Source organism: Theropithecus gelada, chromosome 17 (genome assembly GCF_003255815.1).
Source record: "Theropithecus gelada isolate Dixy chromosome 17, Tgel_1.0, whole genome shotgun sequence".
Classification (NCBI taxonomy): Eukaryota; Metazoa; Chordata; class Mammalia; order Primates; family Cercopithecidae; genus Theropithecus; species Theropithecus gelada.
The window spans coordinates 68,455,989-68,469,016 of NC_037685.1; the positions used below are offsets into that span (position 1 = coordinate 68,455,989).

Sequence of the window (13,028 nt, forward strand, 5' to 3'; positions counted from 1 at the left end):
CTATAAATATGTCAAGGAAAAAAGTACATATATATAAATGTGTGCATGCTGTTTCTTTTAAGCTTTTGGCTTTAGAATACAAAATATATTATTGTCTTTTGACTTCATGTGGCAGAATATAGTTCCTTTTGTTACTTGACAGTAGGTTCCCAATGGAAGAAGGTTAATGACAAAGAATCCAAGAAGACGTTTTTTTTTTTTTTAAAAAAAACTTCTTTTGTTTGATATTCAAATGGAATTAGGAAAATCTCTTTTTTTTTTTTTTTTTTTTTTTTTTGAGACGGACTCTCGCTCTGTCACCCAGGCTGGAGTGCAGTGGCCGGATCTCAGCTCACTGCAAGCTCCGCCTCCCGGGTTCACGCCATTCTCCTGCCTCAGCCTCCCGAGTAGCTGGGACTACAGGCGCCTGCCACCTCGCCCGGCTAAGTTTTTGTATTTTTTTAGTAGAGACGGGGTTTCACTGTGTTAGCCAGGATGGTCTCGATCTCCTGACCTCGTGATCCGCCCGTCTCGGCCTCCCAAAGTGCTGGGATTACAGGCTTGAGCCACCGCGCCCGGCCAAGGAAAATCTCTTAATAAAAATATTTATTGGTGGAAAAATCATAGTAAAGGTAAACCTCCAAATATCTATTTGTAGACCATCAAAGCATAAGCACATCCATATGGTAGGATAACCAGTGTCTCCCTTCATGTCTACTCTTTTTTTTTTTCTTTTTGACAGTCTTGCTCTATCACCCAGGCTGGAGTGCAGTGGTGCGATCTCGGCTCACTGCAACCTCTGTCTCTCAGGTTCAAGCGATTCTCCTGCCTCAGCCTGATGAGTAGCTGGGACTACAAGGCATCCACCACCACGCATGGCTACTTTTTGTATTTTTTAGTAGAGATGAGGTTTCACCATGCTGCCCAGGCTTGTCTCAAACTCCTGACCTCAGCTGATCCATCTGCCTCGGCCTCCCAAAGTGCTGAGATTACAGGCGTGAGCCACTGTGCCCAGACACGTATACTCTTTTTAAAATTTTCTTGTTTTACCCTCCCCAAAACAGAGACATTGAACAGTAGTTAGAATGGCCATCTCCCAACGTGTAAAAAAACTGCACTCTCCAATGGGTGAACAAGATAAAGAGCAGTAACTTAGAATTCGGCTGAGGAAGCCACTGTGGAGCCTTAAGGGGTGAGGTCTCCCAATATCGCAGTGATGTGTCTTCAACTTATATCACCCTTTAGTGGAAAAACATAATGTAATTTTTGTGAGATGAGATTCATCTCTTGGCATGACTAGTAACAGCATTCACTGCATTTCACATTCTTCTTTTATGAACTGTGAAGACAATGAATAGTATCTAGAAGAAAAATGGAACACCTATATTTTGTTTTACAAAGCTAACAGTAGTTTTAAATCTGCAACTTCATTATACAATTATGCCACAACCTTTTCAAATGGCAAGAATACAAAAATATTTCAGAATAAGTACATACTGAATAAAAGCACTGAAAAATATCTTGCTAGAGGGAGGTAAGCTTGGAAAAGTTACTACCAAAGTTAAATATTTTTCCTTTATATAAACTATACTCAAAAATAGCTTTATGAGACTGATTTCTGGAAACGGCTTAATAGCTAAGAAACAAATACCTTAACTAACAAGGGTGGATAGAAAGAAACAAAGAAGCTTCCTACCCCCAACATTTGGACTTATTAAGATTTCTTCAGTATTATAGTACTAATATATCCCTTAATGGCAGAATGCGGTAATCATGGAATTAATTATTGCTGAAGTAGTTTTCAAATGAAAAAAATAAAAAAAAAATGAAACCTGATACAATCTGACCAAACATGTGGCAATTTACAATTTCAAGGTTATTTTACAAAATGCCTACATTTACACAATAGGCTCCTGGCAGCATTTTCAGACAAATGTTCTTTTAATTTATTCTAACATGCTATAAGTGAATAAATTACACTATTTAAAGAATTAAAAGGAAAATGAGTTTTCCTTTATCTTGCATCAGAGAAATAAAAAGAAGGTGCAAAAAGATTGAGAGGAAGCGCATACACACACACATAATTCAGAGAAACAGATGGGGGTTAGGGAGGGTCAATGATCACAGAACCTCACACAGTGTGCTCTCCAAGGGTAAAAGTCAACTGCTTATAGCCATTTCACAAGTACTTTAAACAACAATGTTTTATAGTCAAACCCTTCAATGCTTGCATTCTTATTTGAAATCAGCCCAGCTATTAGTCAGTGGAAGAAGTAACAATACCAAGTTCTGACAGTTGCAGTACTAGATACTGTACCAGAAGTCATTAGAAAAAGAAAAATGAAAGAATGCATTTCCTCTTCATACAAAACAATTATTTTAGAATAAAAACATTGAAAAAAGTTATGTCATGAGATAAAATTTACTTGCAAAGGAATATCATGTAACAAATGACTTTAAGTTGACCAGCAAAAAATTGGGGAGATTTTTATTTCCTAGTGAATCAGCAAGGCATTTTTTGGTTGTTGTTTAAAAAATATCATTTCCTTACAGAAACGGTTTTGTTTTTAGTGAACTTGTAAAACATAAAAGCTCCCATTTCAAAATATGAACAAAATCCCAGATCATATAGGTGTTTACAGTGATTACATTTATCTAAACAATGTACATACATGTTCAGTTGTAAGATGTTAACTAAATGTCTGTGACAAATATGGTTGTTGTTGTTGTTTTCATAATACCGAAAACATGATAAAGTTAGTGTGGAATTCTAAAGATTATCTGGTAGTTACTAAGATTTTCTTATGTCTTCACAGGTAAGCAGGCAGTATCTTTCCTATTCTCAAAACTGGAATTTTTGGTTGCTACCAGATCAGCTGGCTTGCAAACAAGAAGCCAACCATTTTAAGAATGCTTTTTGTGTGAACAATTTGCAGACCCAGGGATGGAGAAACCCTAAAAATGCTCAATTGTAAGCATTTACAAACTTCACAGCTGTGGCTGAAGACTGTTCTTCTGAAATGAGATCTCAAAGCAGTCTAGTTCAAAATAAAAGGTTTTAACAAAAAAATTGGCATATGGACAATGTCTCCACCAATTCGTGTGTGTCAACCATTTAGTTAATTTTTCTACTTGAATAAATGCAATAGAAAACCAGACACCATGTTTCACTACCTCAGTTAATATTCACAATTACAGCGGCTACGCCTTGGGATACAGCATCACCCACGCTCCCCAGAGTCAGTTTATATTGAAATAAAGTTTTTTACACCAAGTAAATGGTTGTCCACAGCCACTAGCTAGTGTGCCTATGAACTACAATTTCTAGATGTGGGGAGAAACAAATGCTGCTCGAATCATCTGCTCTGCTTCTTCTGTTCCTCATTCATGCTTAGTTTTCTTTCACATTATTCTTGTTTTTTTCAGTTTGCTTGCCTGTCGGGGTTTGGGCCTGCTGACCCTGCCCACTGGAAGAGGCTGCCTGCTGTGCTGCTTTCTGCTTTAACATCGTCCAATCAAATGTGTAGTCATATTGGTGGTTCAGGGTTCTGAAAAGAATGCGGAATAGCTGCCTCAGATACATGTAATCTGGGACTTCCTCAAAGCGCAGCCCACGACAGTAGTTCAAGTACATGGCGAATTCTGCAGGAAACCCCTTACATAAAACTTCAACAGGGGTGGACATCTTCTTCTCACTAATTTTTTCATATTTTTGTTTTTTTGTTATAGCCTTTAGTCCTTGCCACGGCAGGCTGGTTCTATTAAAATACATGAAAACGTAGCCTAAGGATTCCATGTCATCTCGGCGGCTCTGCTCAATACCAAGATGTGCATTGATGCTGGCATATCGGACAGTGCCAATGAGGTGTTTATCTTCTCTGTACGGTATGTGTTGCCTGGTCCTGTTGTCTCTGTACTTTTTGGCCAAACCAAAATCAATAAGGAACAACTTGTTACAGTGGCGCCCAGTACCCATCAGGAAGTTATCTGGTTTAATGTCTTGGTGTAGAAAATTCTTTGTATGCACGTATTCAATTCTGCTGATCATCTGGTCGGCCAACATAAGTACAGTTTTCATGGTGAACCTTCTTGAACAGAAATTAAAGAGGTCTTCGAGGCTGGGTCCCAGAAGGTCCATGACTAGCACATTACTGTCTTTTTCCTGACCATACCAGTGCATGTGGGGGATGCCAACCCCACCTTGAAGAATCGTGTAGAGTTTGCTCTCATATAACAACTGGGGGTGCTTGGTCTTCTGAGATTCCAGCTTCACTGCTACTTCCTCGCCGTTGGTGGTGGTGATCCCCAGATAAACGTCTCCGAAGGAGCCAGACCCGATCTTCCGCACCAGTTTGTATTTCCCTCCCACAACGAGTTCGGCCTTGGAGCCGCTGTTGTTTGCCATCCTGAGAGGCAAAGATGGAGGCTGGGCTCTGCCCTGACCCCTCTAGGGGAGGATGGAGGCCTCCGGGGCCCGCCAGCCCCACAAAGCTGGCGGAAATGGTGAGGGTGAGGGCTGCTGGAAATGGCCACAGAGGCCTTTCCCGGTGTTACAGGGCCTGGAGTCAGCCTGATCCCCAGAGCACAGCAGGGTTTCCGCCAGGCCACAGTTTTCGAGGGTTTCTCAAGGTTGTCAGGCTGGGCCACCACCTCTTTCTGGGTGGCGGTCGCTGCCTCGCTGTTGCGGCGACCTCGCGGGCTGAGAAAGGGGGCACAGCAAGTTGTGGCAGCGATACCGCTGCCACCGCTGCCAACGGCTGTGGGCCCGAGGGCCCGGTCACGCCGCTGGCGCCGCCATCTTGTTCCTCCGCCTCAGCCAACCACAAATGGAGAATTTTTGGAGACGCTATTAATGTTTGAGTCCTCTGTTAGGTGTTCCACTCATCTTGTTCCATTTAACACGAACTTGCTAGTCTTGTAAGATAGCTGTTATTTTCCCTGATTCGTTGGGTAAGAAAGGCGAAGTCTCAGGTAAGCGGCCTAAGGTTGCAAGAGATTGTGGGCCAGCTCGAATTCAAAACTGCCTAGGCTTATGTAACTCGAAGCTCACCTCCTTTCAACTTAATTGTGCAGAAATGGGAGGCTTTTATAACAAAGATTTTCTTGTTTTCGGGCCCAGTCATTGTCCCACCTACTTCCCTAGCCATCATGTCTCCCTGGGTTAATGCCAGTCGGAGTGCCACCCCTTGGGCTTTTTCTCGGCGGTCTCAGTGGTTGCTTCTTTACTGAGTTTAGTCAACAAGAGTTACTTACTGCTAGTTAAATTGAAATGTGTGTGTGTGTTTTTTAAGCGATCTTTTTGAAATTTTTTCATAGAGTGCTTTGAATTTAAATAAGATTCCACAGAGAAGTTCTGGCAAAACTGACTAAATGAAGGATTCAAGTAAAATTTAACCAAAATAGAGAGAAGAAACAGACGCCGGCAGTTCTGAGCATTTTCTCGGAAGAATTGGGGCCAACACTAGCAGAAAAAGCGGTACCATTTCAATATTTTTATGAGAGTTCACATCACAAATAACAAAACCTGTGCGATTATTTTGTTTTATGAGGATATGGGATAGGAACTGAGTATAATCCTAACGGGGCAGTAGCAACGAATTTGGGGACCAATGGCAGAAGGGCAGGAGAGGGAGGTGCAGCTTTGAAAGTAGGTATTCCCACTTTACTGTCTCACATAAATTAGTGCTGTTTCTAACTTTTCTGACCTGCATCAATCTATGGCGAGAGAAGGAGCTGCTTTGAGACATAGACGGGCACAGAACATTATAAAGTGCTTTAAAACATTTTTAAAGTTCGCTTAAGACAAATATGTGAGGTGGGTGGCACAGTGTATTACTTGGCTTTGCAGCAGGAACAACTCGCAAATCTCAGTGACTTACAATGACAAAGTTTATTTATCATTCAGGTTTTATGTAAGCTGTAGATCAGCTGCATCTCTGCTTCCTGTGTCCTCTTTGTTCTAGAATGCGGGCTGAAAGAGCAGCCTCCTTAGGAGCATGCTGTTCTCATAATAAAAGGAGTGGCAAATGTCACATTCCACTGGGCAAAACACATCACATGGCCAGGTCCAAAGACAGTGGGGTGAAAATACATACTCCTCCCACAGGTGGATAGTAATACAGTATACTGCTGGCATATTTTATTATTATGATTGTACTTCTCATTTTATACAAGTGGAAATTAAGGCATAGAGAGGTTAGATGAATTGCCCAAGACCACACTACAGGTAAGTGTTGGAGGCCAATTTGAAACTGAAGTCTGGCCCAAGGCAGTTACTTTTTATACGGTACCAACTAGAATGGCATTTCTTTCATTTACTCATCCAACTTTGTCGAAATTTGCCTGGAGAACAATTTCCTTTCTAATAACCTAGAACAAAATTTATGTTGTTAACCCAGTGCACATTACGCTTCCTTCCCTTTCAGTCTTCCAGTCAATAGCTTCAACATGAACCTTGAAATTCAAATGATCTCTATGTGAAAGAAGTCGCTATTCAAAAAAGATATGGATAACCCATACTTGGACAAAAGCTTGAATTAAAAAAATCCCCTTTCAATACTGGAACAAGAAGAGTTTAATTATAATTTATTAATTGTTTACTAAGTCCCATACTTCTTTGTATCAGTTAAATAAAGGCAGTGTCTACAAAGAAAGTCCAGTGTAACTTATAATGGTGGTTGGATGAACCTTCACTTACAGGGAAGTTGTGAGCATCTCCAGAGTGGGGAAGATCAATGACTGAAGTGGTGATATGACCCTGAATAGCTTCCAATCCAGTCTCCCGTGAATTCTCTTACCACAAGCCAGTGGGGCTGCTGATTTTTCCCCGAACACATACTCCTTGCATTTTTTTTCATCTTTGGGTCTTGGCTTATGGTGTTGCTTCCTCAGCCTGAAATGCTTCCAGTCTGCTTTATCTTTCACATCGCCCAGGTCTAATCCTAATAATCTCAGGACTCTTCCCTAAATGCTGTTTGCTCCATGAAACTTTTTCCAATCTCCTCAACCAAATTTAAATACTCTTTTTTAAACCCAAACAACACTTTGCTTAAACTCTTGCATCCCCTCCCACCCTTTTGTCCAATATTTTTCCCTAAAAGATGGGCAACAAATAGTTTATAAAATTGAAGTAAATTGAACTACTGTATTTGATAAAGATTTCTGGACAGTGTGTGGGATTGATGCATTATTTATTCATTCACTCAACAAATAGTTACTGAATGCCTCCTATTTGCAGGGCATCAGTGACTCACCAAAGGTAGAATAGATAGGGAATGATGGATTCAGAATGGAAATCCAGGATAGCCTGGCTCCAAAGCCAGTACTTTTAACCCCTACATAGATATCAACAGCTAGAGGCCCCTGAACGCTGGGTGGCTTCACTGTTGGGAATATATTAGTTCTCTTTCTTTCCCTTAATTGTGTAAAGTATTTTACCAATGCATTTTAAAGCTATGATTTAGCCTTGGTTTCAAAATTGCCTCTAAAATAATTTCTATTAATACAAGATGACCCCAGTAAAAATAAAATAACGTATTCTGGGCAGGATTGTACTGGGTAGTATTGTACTAACAGCCAATTCAGGTTTTGTCGGTCCTGAACTTTATACAATTTTTTTTGTGGCCCTCTTTAAGAAAAACAACAACAACAATAACAACAGCAACAAAAAACAGGCATGAAATATTTAACTTAGGAAAAGAAATCATTACAATTTACTTGACTGTTAGAGGTTCAAGTCTCTTTTTTTATCCCCTAAGCTATCTTGATGCAATTGACCAGAAATTCTTATGTAGAAATGTTTCCACAATGCAATCTGACTTCTCCCCACGTGAAATACTTCAGAACTCCTGTCCACTAGTAACACTTAGAAGGGACCTTGCAAAGGAGGCTTTATTCACTTCCCTGTAAGTCCACATCTGCTTTTGGCAATTAAGAAATAATACTCAAATGGCATTGGTTTTAGTCTCATATGAATTTTGGGGTTAATTTTCTGGGCTTATTGATGTCCTTTCCCAGGAAATGGAGACACTTTAGTAGAAAGGTCATTTGAGACACAAAAATTTCTAAGTAAAAAAAAAATTTTTTTTGGCTGTCAAATTGGGTCAGCAGTTGTCATTACAGAAACCATTTGGCGTGAATATCATCTCCTTTTGGAACTATTTAAATAGAATACAAAATAAGTGAAAATATGTTCTTAAATAAATAATGCTGTCACTAAGGGATTTACTGAAGTTTATGTGGCTCAAACACTATGTTCAGAATAACATTACCCAGAATCAATCACTTCAGTTTTTAAAAGATCCTGGAGATCACTAACTTTATAGAAGGATTTAAGTCATTTTTTCCTCAAAGTTTTCTGGAAGTATTGGCACTGCAAAGACAATGAGACATATTGGAAATGAGGCTATTTGGTGTAGTATCAAAAACCACAGCAGAGGGCATCATTGTAATGTGCTGGAGTTTTCTTCATGACAGAATATTTTCTACATGGCTCTGCATCTTTCTGTTCACTCATTTTGGAACTTGCAATATCTGGAAAAAAGAAAACACTTTTAAATACCAATTTTACTATATTGAGAATGTAGGGTGCAATTTTAGCCTTAAAAATCATTACTTTTTTTGTTTGGTTCCCATGAAATTATTGCAATTTTGGCACCTTTCTAGACTTCCTTCCAGAGCAGTGAGGAGTTGTGTAACCTCTTTTGCTTTTTCTTGCAGATTGTCACTTTATTAAGACCATTCAAGTTGTTGGCAGATCATTATGTGAACACATTCATTAACTTTGTTACTTTATTTAAAGATCAGAAAAATTACATGAAAACAGTTCATAACATAATATCACACTTATTGCATCTTCTAGTTCCTTTCAGCGAATTGTGCTTAAGTTCTAACAGCTATCCCCTCTAATACAAAGAGAAAGCTGTAAATTGTAATTATGTCAGATGCTTAAAATGAATGAGTCTGAGTATAAATGATCCATTAATTTAGGTTGCTTTAATTATCTTATGGATTCATCTTGTGATTAGTTTGACTGTGATTAGGGTGAACAATGGATTGGAAAATAAAAGGATTGGCTGAACTACAGTTTAGTGCATCCTGAATGTGCATACACAGGCTTGCACTTAATCCCGGTGAAGCTCCTTTTTGACAATTTTGTCTAAGAGAGAGCATCTCCAGCAGAGTACAAATATTTTTTATAACTCTCAGTTCTGCAGTCAAATATATTTATTTTTCAAGTCTCAATCTGGTTCCTTATAATTATGTTCACAGAGATATTTAATTTTATCCAATCATCATACACTCTTTCTAACAGTACATGTCTAGCATCCTGTTTTTTTTTTTTAGAAACAGTAGTCCTAATGATCTGTCAGAAAAGACATATTTTTGAGATAAAGGAGTTTCTAAATAATGAATTATTATTTAGTACCAGCTTTTGGAATCCTTACATTTTAAGGAACTTGAATAATTTAAATATTAGATAATGTAACTCCTCATAAAAACACTGTCTAGACAAGGGCCAATATTGCATTGAGATTGGATGAACATTTTATTTTGCATATAATTGTTGTCTACAAAACAAAATACTAATAATAATGGCAACCAGTTAGACAATTTAGAACATGTCTTACTATTTACCTTCATGATAAAACATTGTATGTTTTAATTTTTTTCTGATAAAATAGTATACAGTAATAAAACTGGACAGTATGGTCTAAAACAACCATTTCAATGCTCTTGAAATTCACCAAAGACATACAACAAATTGAGAAGCAATTATCCACAAAAAAATGCTAAATGTAAGTTAGTAGGAGCAATGCGAGTCTATGGCATTCTTATCTGGGGCTTCTCCTTTCCATGTCTTCTGTATCCCATTCGCAAGATGGATCTGTTGAGAAGTTTATGAGGGCACTGCTGAACATGAAAACCAGCAGCTTCCCTGCCAAAGGGGGATCATTTAGTTTGGTGCACAGTGTGGAAAAACTTCACACCTAGGGGTGTTGTCAGTAGAAATAGCGACCTTTGTGGCAAATGAAAGGAAAAGACTAGCTGTTTAGGTAGTTCTCCGTGTATCTATGTAGGGGAGACTATGAGAGAATCCAAATAACCCACTTATCTTTGGCTAAGTGTGAGACAGGCCACAGAGGAGATGTCACCAGAAGGCCTGGTGAGAAGTAAAAGCCAAAGTCAACTTGACAACTGATTGATTGAATCAATGGCAAAACTTTCTTTGGATTATTTAACTAGTGTTAAAAGACTATGCTAGGATTTTACAATTTCTTTTATTTTTGTAAAATTTTCATAAATTCTAAATGCTAATTTATTAGAATATATTCTAATAAATATATTTTAATTTATTAATAAATATATTCTAATTTATTATATAAATTTATTATATAAAGTATCTTTTAATAGGAAAAATTTAGGAATACACTAGAATGGGGAAATGTTTTTTAATTTGTGAATTGTGACTCTCTGAACTCATTCCCCATCTATGGATTAGAACTCTTTATTGGCTTTACTGCTTCTTTTAACTTTAATATCTACGAGAACCTTGCAATATTAATAGTAGCTTATATTTATTGAACACATATTATGAGGCAGACATTGTGCTGTGACTTTACACACATTTTATGTCATTTAATTCTCAAAATGGCTTTATGGTGATGTTATTCCCTTTCTGGGTGCAGAAATTGGAGCTTAAGCAAAATAACTTTTCCAAGGTTTTAACAGCTAAGAAGTGAAGTATGTGGAATGTACCTTGGCAGTCTGATTCCTGAACTTAGATCCTTAAATACTATGCTATGCTTTCAGATGATGGTGCTATAGAATACAGAATATTTTTCTATGACTATAATAACACAATCTGACAGCAATTCAATTGCCTTATGTAGAGTTATTGGTACATTAAGCAGGTTTTATAGTTCAGTTTTTTTTTTTTTTTAAAGAAAACCTTTATATCAAAGAGAATTTCAAACAGGTACAGAAGTAGATAATAATGTAATAATCCTTCATGTACCCATCATACAGCTTTTAATACTTTTTATATGTGCTAAAATTACTACTTGCTATGCTAAACTTTGCTGCAAAAAGGAAATATTATAGACCAATTTTTGTATAGTGAACATCAGTAACTGTTAATTTTGCAAATAAAATGTTCAATAATAGATTTTACTGACTCATTACTTTGCGAGTATTTCCTTTTAAAATAGGCACACTAAGGTCAGACCCTGTAGCTCCTGCCCATAATCCTAACGCTTTGAGAGGCTGAGGCAGGAGGATCACTTGAGTTTGAGTTTGAGACTGCAGTGAACTATGATGGCACCAATGCACTCCAGTCTGGGCAATAGAGTGAGACCCTATCTCTACAAAAATAAATTAATTAAAAATTAAGTAAATGGAATAAAATAGACACACTTATAATACATTTTTAAAAGTAGACAACTCTGTGCAAACAACATGAAGAGTACAAGGAGGAGAGGGTTGTAAATATTCTGTGACTATTTTGGCATAATGGAGCAAATGACTGGAAGGTAGCAGGGTAGAGCTGTGGAGTTTGGTTTACTCATCCTCTGTTTCTTTAAGATGCTGCCTATGGACCTCTGTGGGTCTCCCAACCTCTGTCATGTGACCCCAGGCTAGTCATCTTCTTTTAAAGACTTTTTTTTTTTTTTTTAGAAGTTTTAGGTTCACAGCAAAATTGAGCAGACAATACAGAGTTCCCGTATCCTCCCTACCCCCTGCCAGCCATGCATAGCCCCCCTCACCATCAACATTTGGCACCAGACTGGTACGCTTATTACAACTGATGAACCATTCATACCTCATTATCACTCAAAGTCCATAGTTTACATTAGGGTTCACTCTTGGTGTTCGTCGTACATTCTATGGGTTTGGACAAATGTACAGTGATGTATACTTATCATTAAAATATTATAAACAGTAGTTTCACTGCCTTAATAATCTGGCCTGGTCTTTTATTCTTTTCATTTTCTCTTTTATAAGCATCGGTATTGTTCTTTCCTGTATTTCTAATAATCATGTCGTGGTTTTCAGTGACTTGTGGAGAAAGTGAGAACCAGTTCTCCCAATCTTGTCCACAATTACTTGGTGTAGTAGCATTCAGCAGAGCTATGGTAGTTTGCAGGACTGGAAGGAAATAGCAATATGTTCATATTTTGTTCTTTTAGGCCACCTACAGAAATATTTTGTGTTATATAGAAGATTTAACTTCTTTATTTGGAACCTTAGATCCCTTGAATGGGATGTGATGTTTTATGACATATGTTTCTGTAATAGTCTTTAAATTCTTGTTGTCAAATGTATTTCCAATAACTCTGGCTCCTGACAGAAACTATTCTATTTTTCTGCCTTTTCTTTGGCCTCTAGAATCCTAGAAACTGTGCATTTTGATTATTCTTGTAATTTGTGGTCCTTTAAAATATTAATTGTCGGCCGGGCGCGGTGGCTCAAGCCTGTAATCCCAGCACTTTGGGAGGCCGAGATGGGCAGATCACGAGGTCAGGAGATTGAGACCATCCTGGCTAACACAGTGAAACCCCGTCTCTACTAAAAAATACAAAACACTAGCCGGGCGAGGTGGCGGGCGCCTGTAGTCCCAGCTACTTGGGAGGCTGAGGCAGGAGAATGGTGTGAACCTGGGAGGCGGAGCTTGCAGTAAGCTGAGATCCGGCCACTGCACTCCAGCCTGGGCGACAGAGCAAGACTCCGTCTCAAAAAAAAAAAAAAATTAATTGTCTTTTGCTTTTCAAGAAAACTCAAAATAATGTCAATTAGAGCTATTTCCTTTGACTCCTTAAATCTGGAGTGGCAAGCCCACTGTTCAGAGTAGGATTCCTGTCAATATCCCCTGTCTACACTATAGCCCAGGTTGCCGAATGCACAGTAGAGTTGTAAAGATCCTGTTTTCTGTTCAGTTAGAGTTCTTGCTGCTGAACTAGGTGGATTTTACTCAGTTTTAATATAATCTGAAGATTGCATAGCACGATCTACAATTTTGTGTTACATTTTGTGGAAAATTTAGATGACTA

The 13,028-nt window shown here is 38.3% G+C and overlaps 1 protein-coding gene across 2 annotated transcripts; it reads right to left on the bottom strand.

The window, feature by feature from the left end:
* Positions 1–2,385: 2,385 nt before the first annotated feature.
* Positions 2,386–4,800, bottom strand: CSNK1A1L (casein kinase 1 alpha 1 like). Of its 2 annotated transcripts, XM_025364596.1 has the most exons (2): positions 3,415–4,799; positions 3,294–3,378 (listed from the first exon to the last, which is right to left on the bottom strand). In XM_025364596.1, the coding sequence occupies exons 1-2, from the start codon at positions 4,382–4,384 to the stop codon at positions 3,371–3,373; spliced, it is 978 nt and encodes a 325-aa protein (XP_025220381.1). In that variant the 5' UTR covers positions 4,385–4,799; the 3' UTR covers positions 3,294–3,370. The 2 variants fall into 2 exon arrangements, with proteins under 2 accessions (XP_025220380.1, XP_025220381.1); XM_025364595.1 differs by having other exon boundaries at positions 2,386–4,800.
* Positions 4,801–13,028: the final 8,228 nt, after the last annotated feature.

What these genes read in the sequence shown, in the direction of transcription:
- CSNK1A1L (XM_025364595.1), bottom strand. Translation starts at nt 4,384, where the DNA reads ATGGCAAACAACAGCGGCTCCAAGGCCGAACTCGTTGTGGGAGGGAAA.